The sequence below is a fragment of the Vanessa atalanta genome, chromosome 24 (genome assembly GCF_905147765.1).
Source record: "Vanessa atalanta chromosome 24, ilVanAtal1.2, whole genome shotgun sequence".
In the NCBI taxonomy this organism is placed as follows: Eukaryota; Metazoa; Arthropoda; class Insecta; order Lepidoptera; family Nymphalidae; genus Vanessa; species Vanessa atalanta.
Genome location: NC_061894.1, coordinates 6,489,823 through 6,501,092, shown reverse-complemented (window position 1 = coordinate 6,501,092; position 11,270 = coordinate 6,489,823). Strand labels below are relative to the sequence as shown.

Here is an 11,270-nt window from a genome sequence, read left to right as displayed (position 1 = left end):
ATTCTATTTTAGGTTCTCTGTATCTATTCCAAAGTAATGGATAGAGTGGGTAGTTAAATATTTGTAGTTATTTCTTCTTTGAATAAGATCATTTTCTTCTGAAATCCGAGCCACGTTAACATAGTTTTTATTTAAATATTTAAATAATTTAATTATAATCTGCACTTTTAAACTTTAGTCGTCCGCAGGTAAGTTCTAATAATATATAATTAAATACCACCACAAATTTTATTCTATTCTAATTTATTGAATCAAAATTTATACTAAATATCATGACACCCCTAGTTTTAGTAGTTAAATTGAAAATAGTTATTTGACAATACCCTTGCTATTTTATTGGTGGTAGGGCTTTGTGCAATCCCATCCGGGTAGGTACCATCCACTCATCAGATATTATACCAAGAAGCTATACTTAACATTGTCTTGTCGTTGTCGTCGTATGAGACAATAACATCTTAGTTCCCTAGGTTGGTGGTGAATTGGCGATGCAAGGAATATTTATTAAATATTGAATATTCCCAAGAAGATATTGATCCTGGAAGAAATCTTACAGCGCCCATTTCGATGGACAGTAATGACTACTACCACCACTTGGTCCATTTGTCCGTCCTCTTAAGTATATTATAAAAAAAAAATACTTATAGATATTTAAATAGTAACTTAAAATTATTGGTTAACAGGATGACAGTCCTACTAATAATTTTAATGTGGCTGGTGACGTGTCAAGCAGAATTCAATGATGAGATGCAATTTTTCGATCCTGAATGTCTCGTGGAGGGTGCCTTTTTCTGTCTCGGCGGAGGTTGCATATCTCAAGATAAATATTGCGATGGTAATCGCGATTGTGAGGATGGAAGTGATGAGAATTTTTGTAGTAAGTCATGATTTTCTTTTTTTTTATTTTACGCGTCAAAGACTAATGCTGAGACTGCGATTTGAAAAAGGAATTAAGATTTAGACTTTACCTTTATTAAAATTGTAATGGATAAAAAGTATAATAAATTTTATATAATATACTTTCTTTTTTTTGGTTTTGTTGGGTATTTATAATATTTAATGTGTGTCTATAAAATTATCTGTAAGTTACTAATATATTGTGAAATATTAACTTAACAACAAGAAATTCCGTATAGGTTGTTCTAATATTCATAAGCTACTGCTTACTAGGTACTCCTAGTTGCTATTTTACAAATAACTGATATGTTTAAAACTTTGGATGAGTGACATAACTGGCGTTTTAATTAATAAGACGCTCGCTACAGTCATATGTGAATGCCAATGTAAAATGGACCGAGATTCTATATATCTTAAGGTTGATCTTCCCAAGACAAGTTTTTTAGGTCTTTCATGATGCTAACAGGTTGACATTTGTCAAATAGGTTGACCATTGCACTAAAACAGGGTAGCTGTTCAAGTTAGCTTGATCTTTTTGTCAGACGGGCCAGTGATGAGAAACAGAAAATATAACATAAATAACAGACGATGGAACGATGGAATGCGTAATTCAAATTAGAATTCAATTTTTTTATTTGAACTTATTTTTCTAAAAATAGTTATACCAGCTAAAGAGACTCCAACCACTAGCCAAAGAGACCACAACCAAAAGGACCCCGTTCGAAAAATTAACTTAACAATGATCTTTAATAAGGATTTTTGTAATCGATATTTGTAGCAGTTACTGCCTGTTATTCGCGTCCCTACCGTCCGACCGATGTAACATTTTACAAGCGTCTATTTCCAGTGGTTCTATTTAAATTTTACTTTGACGCAATAATATATAATAAAAAAGGTCTTAAATTTTTCGGATAACGCTTGAATCTTTAGGAACTTTTGTATTATATGTATTTCTTTTAATATTTTTACAATTTTTGAAATCATTAAATTAAGAAAATAATATGTTCGTCATTGCAAAGTTATGTCGATCAGAAAAAAAATACATCTGTCCAAAAGATAAAGCTATCATGGAATACAAGGTATAGTATACACTAACTTCAATCAACGTAGAAGTATTATACTCTCTTATTGATTGTAAAAAATCTACCATCGGTTCATAAAGAAACAGCTCAGATCTAAAAAAAAACCGGCGAAAGTAACTCAGCGGGACTTTTTTAATTATTATACATATTTGATAATGTTTGTAGCTTTTATCTTTGAGATGATGCATTTCTAATGCTACAGGGAAGATGGACATAAGACATAATTACTTCCACGTTTATTATCTGTTAGGTTTATATCATATTAGTAAAAAGTATTTCAATTGTCTATGTCTAAATCTCATTGTCTTTGATTAGTTTTTTTTTTTATATCTTATTATATTTGACAGTATGTCATACGATGTTACAATGGGATCTATGACAGAGGATTCTGATCAGTATAAATAGTAACTAAACAAGAATAAGAACTTATTATATTATACATCTACTTTTTTAATTTATACTAAATACGATAAAATTAAACATAATAGTATTGCTATACACATTGATTTCGTTCTAGTGATTGGTCTTATTTATTATCTAGTAGGGTAAGAGTCGAGATGGCCCAGTGGTTAGAACGCGTGCATCTTAACCGATGATTTCGGATTCAAACCCAGGCAAGCACCACTGAATTTTCATGTGCTTAATTTGTGTATAATTAATCTCGTGCTCAGCGGTGAAGGAAAAAATCGTGAGGAAACCTGCCTTTGTCTATTTTCAACGAAATTCTACATATGTATTTCATCAATCCGCATAGGAGCAGCGTGTTGGAATATGCTCCAAACCCATCTCCTCAAAGGGAGAGTTGTAATACCATTCGCCTTCATATTCAAATAAATATGTATTTGTTAGCACGTAAAGCTGTTGATCCTGAATCTAAACTCATTGTTATAGGTTATATGTGGCATTAGATTATCTACACGTCTTGTGTTTATGCAATGTTCGTCACTGATTGTATCAAAAAAATAAATATTATTTTGTTGCAGGCTGTTAAAAAATATAGTGATGTATTACCATCAATATGCTAAAGGACTCAAGATTTTTTTATGCTAAACATTATCTTTAGAATAAGGCATGGTCCTATGACAATAGTTTTTTTATTAAGTTTAAAATTTAATATTGTTAATTTTTAATAATTCAACAACGAAAAATATGTATATCAGAAATACCGTCAATGTAGAAATGGGCATCAATTACATACATAAAAAATAAAAAAGAAACTAAAAATGATCCTAGTTGAACACCTATCATAAGTACGGGAAGACTAAGATTTCTTTAAAGCTATCTTGTTTAAACTTATATAGAAATTTGATTAGATCATTCTAGGAGGTGGTCTATTAAATTATAAAAAAAAAACTTTTTGGTTTTAATTAAAAAAAATGTTTTTTTTTTTTTTTTAATAATGTCTAGTTCAATGAACAATTTATTAATGTTATCTATCCTAAGAATCAGAGCCAAATTTTCATAAACAATAAGAAGATTTTTTAAGATATTATTAGGCTAGTTTTCGTCGCCTATTATAATTTTCTATAATAATTGAAACTTGTAAAGTATTTATGATAAGTATAGTATTTCTGGTGCAGATAATAAGTTACCTGTACTATCCGGACACGTGATCGTATGGCTTTTTTTAACGTTTATTCATATGGTCTTCTAAGGTATTCGAATGATATACATAGTGTGATTTTTTGACTACCCAGTCATTGTATAATATTCCATCGCTAGGCACTTTATGTTATTGTGTATTGTGTGAAGGACTAAGCCACTGTAACTACAATGTCAAGGGGCATAATATCTTAGTTCCCAAGATTGGTGGCGTATTGACAAAGCATCAAATGGTTAAAATTTCTTAGGCCGCCTTTGATCGTGGTGGCTGTCGGTGGTACTTACCATTTGACCGATGCTTACTTAGTTTATAAAAAAAAACACGAAAAAATCAACAATTATAATTTTCTTTCATGATCCTTTTAAACATTTTATTACCATATGTACGCCTCCTTACCGCTGTATTAAATCTCAGAACGTATATCCAAAGGTTATCTAAAGTAAGATAAAGGGTCATACCCTTTATCTTACGGTTTCGAAAGAGATTGCTCTCTAAGAGATACGATCGCTAGTTGTAAATATTAGAACACTGAGTTTTTTGGTATATGCAAAAAGATGTTTGTATTTTATTGATATACGTTTGTGGTATTCAACTCTTCAGTAGATAATTTTTAGAGGATCTGGGAATGAAACAGTTTCTCAAGAAACTGTAAATCTTTGATTAGCAAAAAAATGATTATAAATTTGAAGAAAACAACTAGAAGATTAACACGTGAAGAAAATTATGTCGTTGATATTTGCGCTATTTGTAAACGTGCTTCTTATAAAGATAAATAATGTTTATCCAGTAAACCACGCTCCGGATGCTTTATACTGCAATGAGACGCACCAATTCCTGTGCGGGGACGGACACAAGTGTGTGCCAAGTTCCTGGGTGTGCAACAACGAGACGGATTGTAATGATGGCAGTGATGAGGTCAACTGCACTATGCCAATTGAACATGAAAACGTAAGTTATTGTCATTGATCATTGATTTGTAGAATTGCTTCCTTATATATGTCTAAGCTGAATTAAAATATAAAAATCTACTATTAAATTAACCAATCAACGTTCAAGTTTCCAATTGATCTGTAAAAATTATAATGATTTTGTGATAACCCTAAAAAAAGTCCAAGATAACCCGAGATTCGGTCCTTTGTATTCGACTTAGGATTCGCAAAGATCCGATCCGGCCGAATATCGTACGATATATACACAGTTTTATTATTGTGTTCAGTTATAGTTTACGAATTATTGCCTCAGATCTCTAATCTATACTAATATCATAAATGCGAAAGCAACTTTATTTGTATGTTGCTTTTTCACGGCCAAACCATTGAGCCAAATTTGATGAAATTTTGTGTGAAGCAAGCGTGACCCTTAAGAAAGGACATAGATATACTTTATATGACTAACTCTAAAACGCGAGCGAAACTGCGAACGACAAATACTTTCTAATACAATATTGCAGAACCGGCTAATTGTGATCTCTCAGTGTTAATATCGTAACAGCCTTAAGTTTGGTAAAAGACTAAGATTATGAATTAAGTAAAATTGTTAAAAGATTTCGTAAGTAAAATATATTAAACGTGCAAAAAAATTCACATCATTGCGTTAAGTGATCTACGATTAATATTGTCACTGTAAAAAAAACTTGATTAACGCGCGTGATCTTAAGTGGCCAAAAAATATCGACCAATGAGGTGCAAGTAATTTCTTCACCGGGAGTTCGACTCTTGGAATAAACTAAAGTAGTAAATATATGTGTACAATATCATAGTCTGTCTTCTTTTATTTTTCAGTCTACTTGCAAAGGATTCCTCTGCGACGGTGGCAAGCGGTGCATATCGCAATACTGGACCTGTGATGGTCATTATGATTGCGATGATAAAACTGATGAAGACTTTACAAATAACTGCCGTGAGTTATTTTATTGTAATTATAATTCAGTACCGGCTTTGGGGTAGAGCGATGAGAGCAACTGTTCGAGTGGCAGTGGAAGGTTGGGCAGAATTTTGGATGAGAATTACAATTAACGAATACTTGTAGGTATTTTACAAGATGTACAAAAAAGCATGGCCGCAGTAGTCAAAGTTTATTTCTTGATAACTTAGAAAGACAGTTATTATAAAGTTGCTTACTTAAGTCTTGTATTTTAGGCATTATTTTATTCATAACATCTTACCTACTTCTTGGCTTTCATTTATCAAACAGTGAAATAAGAAAGATTAAGAAATTTCGTTAAACAAAATTTAAAATTCGAATAACGTTCATGTTTACATAACTGTTTTTTTTTTTCAGGACATACATATCACTCAAATTTTTTAGGCGATGTTGTGCCATGTGATAAAAAAGAGAAAAGTTCTTGCTTGGACAACTCATATTGCTTGTCCCTTGGTCATATGTGTGATGGTCTAGAAGATTGCCGAGACGGTAGCGATGAAGGAAAGTTTTGCAACCACTGTAAGTAAAATAATTTGATTTTCTTTGAAACATTTTGAAATATTTGTTTCTTCCTTGGAAAATTGAAAATGTAAACAATATCAAATAATTATTTTTGTTATTGTTTAAAGTTTTTGTAGAAGTTTTGCTGGCGAAAAGCAATTGTCATGAAAATATTTAACAACAGCCGAAACTGTACTTCTCTCCCGGTCGTTGTGTAAATTTACGTCAGATTTCCAAATTTCATCCAATCAACCTCGAAGTATTGAATTCCATGGCGAAATTTTTAAGGACATTTTTCCTCTGTTTTTCTGAACTGACTTGAAAAAAAAAAAGACCATACTCGCTTTTAAAGGCCGGTGATTCACCTCTTAAGTGTTCCGTTGTTCCAGCTATTAGATTAGTGGTTACATGTTGACAGTGTTTCGTGTTGGTTGTCATCAGGATTGAATGCGACCATAAATCAAAAGTATTAGCTGTTTCGCGAAATTTATTCAAATCTCATCCATAATCTCCTCCGAATACATTACATTATTCTCGTCAAAAAAGTTAAGATGGCGCTTCGACCGCCACTCTGATTGGTAATTACGTATGAAGCAATATTATAATAGCAACTGTCTTTACTGACGCTTTCTCCGACATAAATATTATATATTTTTAATTTTTGTAAAGCGAGTCGAGACCGACCCGTTGTAGGGAACGGACGCGTTATAAAGTGATTAATTTTTAAAAAAATATTCGAGTTTACTTCTAAATCATACTTAAGTGCTGAATATGAACGAAAAAAGTGATGGCGAAGGATCTAATAAAAGTAGTTGGTGTAAAAGTGATTCTGAAATGATTGAAGAAAATGAAAATGAAATTGAATTAACATGTCAAGATAAAACATCCGGAATGTTAGAACGTAACGAAAAACGGTGTAGGGGCAACAGCGAAGAGAGCAGCGAAGACAGTTTTACAAAAGTAATGAAGAAAAAACCTAAAAAGATAAATAGAAGAGAGACCCATACAATGATGAGTAAAAATACAAATAGTGAGGGTAGACATGAAAATATGATAACCGAACAAAACGAATCTACCTACGGTGTATGCATAACATCGTTACAAGTTTTACCAAAGCAGATGGCGTTAGCTAAATTACATTCGCAAGTCCTACTTTACCTCCGTATGTAGAAGCATACGGTTGCAGGTTTAAAGTGGAATCATTCACCTTCCAAGTCACCCAGTGCTCGCGGTGCTGGAAATTCGGACATCCCAAAAAGTTTTGCCCGTCTAACAAAATAATTTGCCCAAAATGTGGGAATAATCATGATAACTGCGATACAACGTCATATAAATGCATTAATTGTAAGGGTTCACATATAGCTTTAAACAAAACATGCCCAGTTTATCTAAGAGAGAAACGTTTACGGGAAATTATGAGCAACGACAATGTCAACTACAAAAAAGCGATACAAATTTATCAAAATCATTACAACTCTTTATCATCACAACTCATGGTAAATTTACAACCTGTAGAAGAAAACCACTATCCTATACAACCAAAAAATACAACAACATACAGTGAAGTTCTTAAAAGTCCTGTTTTGACTAGTGGAAAAACTTTAGTTAACAAGCAGAAGAAAAAAAAATCTGAGGAAAAAAATCAATCTATGGAAGTTTATGAACAGCCAAATTATGAACATAATAAAGAAAAAGATAATGATGAAGGACAACAGATAGATATAGACAGCGCGCATAATTTTCCGAAGGAAAACGAGAAGACCAACTTACAACCTGATACTAAAAAGTTAGAGTGGAGGAATATATTTAGGAAAATACAAGAAATTTTAACATCTAAAAAATCTATTGAAGATAAAATCACATTAATTTTTAAAATTATGTTCCTGGAAATTAAAGAATATTTGTTGAATAGACTTATAAATATAGACATACTGAAATCCATACTCAATCTTAATAATGGATAAACGGTTTAAAGATTTGACTGTAGTCAATATTTTGCAATGGAACGCACAGAGCATAGAATCTAAATTAGTTAACTTTGGTGAATTATTTTGGCAAGAGAAAATTCACATAGCTATTGTGAGCGAAACTTGGTTACGGAAGGAATCGTCTATTACTCTAAGTGGCTATAATATATATAGAAACGATAGGGAAGACTCGTACGGTGGCGTGGCGATCATTGTTCATAAGTCGATTCAGTCTCTGGTATGTCACCATAATTTTAATAATATGGATATAGAATTAATTAATGTTAAAATTTATAATTGTAAACATCTAGAAAATGTAATATCGGTTTACTGCCCACCATCTAAACGAACATCTCAATGTGACTGGGATAGCATATTTAGTAAATTAAAAAAAAAAAACATTGATTGCTGGTGATTTCAATGGTTATCAAATGTGGGATTCTATCATGGAATATGGTTTTATTACCTTAAATAATGGTGAACCTACACGGATAAAACTAGTAAATAATAGACTTCAAGAATCTTCACCGGATGTGTCCTTCTGTACCGTCGATATTGCTGTTGATTTTACATGGAAGGTTACGAATGAGAGTATTGGTAGTGATCACCTTATCATTAAAATGTCTATTAATATTAAAGATGAATACAAACAAATTACAAAACGTAATATTAAGCAGGCTGATTGGAAATCCTATAAACAAACAGTCCATCAATTACTATTAATAAACAACTACTACGACTATGCAAATATACAAGATTTATATGATTTTTTTGAAATGACTATAAATCAATCTGCAAACAACCATATTCCTTGGATAAAATTCTGCAACAAACCTGAGTCGAAATTTAAACCGAAATGCTATTGGAATCCAACGCTATCACAAGCAATTGCACAACGCAGACTAGCTCTTAAAATGTTTAGGCGAAACCCAACACCTGAAAATTATAATAGATTAAAAGCAAAGATTCTTGATTGCCGATCTAAGATACGTAAAGCTAAAAGAGAAATGTTTAAACAATTTTTAAACAGTTTTGTTTCCACTTTGCCTATGACTGAGATGTGGAAGCGATTACGATGGATAAAAGGCTACATTTCAAACAAACAGCACATAGATAACAATTTAAAAGAAAAACTCATTAGTACAATAGCACCTGAATCAGTCGTTAACAAATCCCCAGAATTCCATTCCATCAATACTTTGCTAGAATCTGAATTCACTTTACCCGAACTATTACAGTGTCTTAAGAAAAAAGATACATCCCCTGGGGCAGATAGTATAACTTACTCTATGATATACCTTCCAGAGTTAGGTAAAGTGTTCCTAGTTAATATATTTAATAAAATTTTAAACTCAGGTTATATTCCAAATCAGTGGAGACGTATTCAGGTAGTAGCTATTCCTAAAATAAGTAGTTGTTCGTCAGAAATGAAATTACGTCCTATCTCGTTAATGTCTTGCATATGTAAAATCTTCCACAATATGTTGTTAAAACGAATAGAATGGTTTGTCGAACATAACAAAATAATTTCTATTAACACAATAGGATTTCGGAAAGCTCATTCATGCTTGGATTCATTATCGAGGTTAGTTTCTTATATTCAAATAGGGTATTCAACTAATAGTCCAACATTAGCATGCTTCATAGATATAGAAAATGCTTACAATAATGTAAGCATTCATCATGTAGTGTCAATATTAGATGAGATCAAAGTGGGTAAGAAAATATGTTTATATCTGTGGAATTTTTTAAGCGAAAGACATTTAATGATTAACAATTATAATGGAGAACATTTAGTAACACGGTACACTCATAATGGACTTGCACAAGGTGATCCTCTATCTCCTCTGTTATTTAATATAGCAACGTCTAAAATATCTAAACAGAATTTTAATAACGTAGATATATGTCAGTATGCAGATGATTTTGTTTTTTTTACAAGTAACAAAGACATAAAAGTTTCTAAAAATAATATTCAAATTGCGTTAAATATAATTGTCAAACTATTCAATAATATGGGTTTGGATATATCGCCTAGCAAATCTAAATTAATGCTTTTTTCTAAAAGACATCAGTTTATTTCAATAAATATAAATAATAGTTATTTATCAAATTCAAAATGCTTAAAATATTTAGGTTTTTGGTTAGATTCTAGACTTTCTTGGAAAAAACACATCAATGAAATATGTGAAAAATCTTTAAAGATAATTAATGTTCTAAAGCTTTTGTCCGGTTCAAATTGGGGTGTTCATCAAAAATTCCTCAGAAAAATATATCTTTCACTCATTCGGAGTAGATTAGATTATGCTAGTTTTTTATATCACAATGCGCCTAAAACAGTTATAACTAAACTTGATAGAATTCAAAATCAAGCACTTAGAATAATAGGCGGTTTCATACGGAGCACTCCGATACACGTTATGGAAAGCGAATTATGTATACCACCTTTGTATATAAGGAGACAATATCTTGCCTATAGATTTTGCCTAAAAAGTTTAGCTATTTCCAATTGTAAAACATTAGTAACTCTAAACACATTAAGTCTTCAATCGAGTGTATACTATACAAAAAGAAAACCACCTTTACTAATGGCATCCTACAACGAGTGTAAAGACATGAATGTTTACTCTTCTGATTTATTAAACATGTTTTCACTAAAAGTTTGGGTCACACTAATAAATACGTCGGAAACTATTAAAACCGATTTAAATAGCATGACTACATCAAAGAAATCTTATGAAAAATATAACCTTAAAGTGGATATTTTAAAGGAAATGCATAGTAAATATAATGGATGGTGTAAAATATTTACTGATGGATCAAGGAATATCACAGGATGTGGAGCAGCATTCTATGATGCAAGAAGGAGTTATTCTCGGGGCTTCAGAATAAAGAATAATGTCATTAGCATTATGTCTGTAGAACTTATCGCCATTTTGGAAGCATTGTCTTATGCAACTGATTTAAATGATAACAATATTGTGATTTTATCTGATAGCAAAAGCGGACTCCAACATATCATGAAATGCGCCCATGGATTAAGGGGTGTTCCTATAGCATATTATATATTAGACGAAATTTATTATTTATTAAAGAAAGGTATCAGACTAAGATTACAGTGGATACCCTCTCATATTGGGTTAAAGGGTAACGAGGAGGTGGATAAAATTGCTAAGCACGCTGTAATAACTGGAACAGATATAGAAGTAAAGCCATATTACTCGGAATATTTGAAAGTGGTTAGAAGTAGATGCTTTGAAACCTGGAAAAAATATATGGAAGTAAGATCAACGGAAAAAG

General features: G+C 31.7%; 1 protein-coding gene across 1 annotated transcript in view; it reads left to right on the top strand.

The window, feature by feature from the left end:
• The first annotated feature begins 77 nt into the window (after positions 1-77).
• Positions 78-11,270, top strand: part of LOC125073269 (putative vitellogenin receptor) — a 34,133-nt gene continuing 22,940 nt past the window's right edge. Inside the window, exons 1-5 of the mRNA XM_047684020.1 lie at positions 78-188; positions 681-874; positions 4,367-4,527; positions 5,361-5,478; positions 5,860-6,021. Of these exons, the coding sequence (XP_047539976.1) occupies positions 682-874; positions 4,367-4,527; positions 5,361-5,478; positions 5,860-6,021 (634 nt within the window). The 5' untranslated portion in view covers positions 78-188; position 681. The remainder of the gene's footprint in view (positions 189-680; positions 875-4,366; positions 4,528-5,360; positions 5,479-5,859; positions 6,022-11,270) is intronic.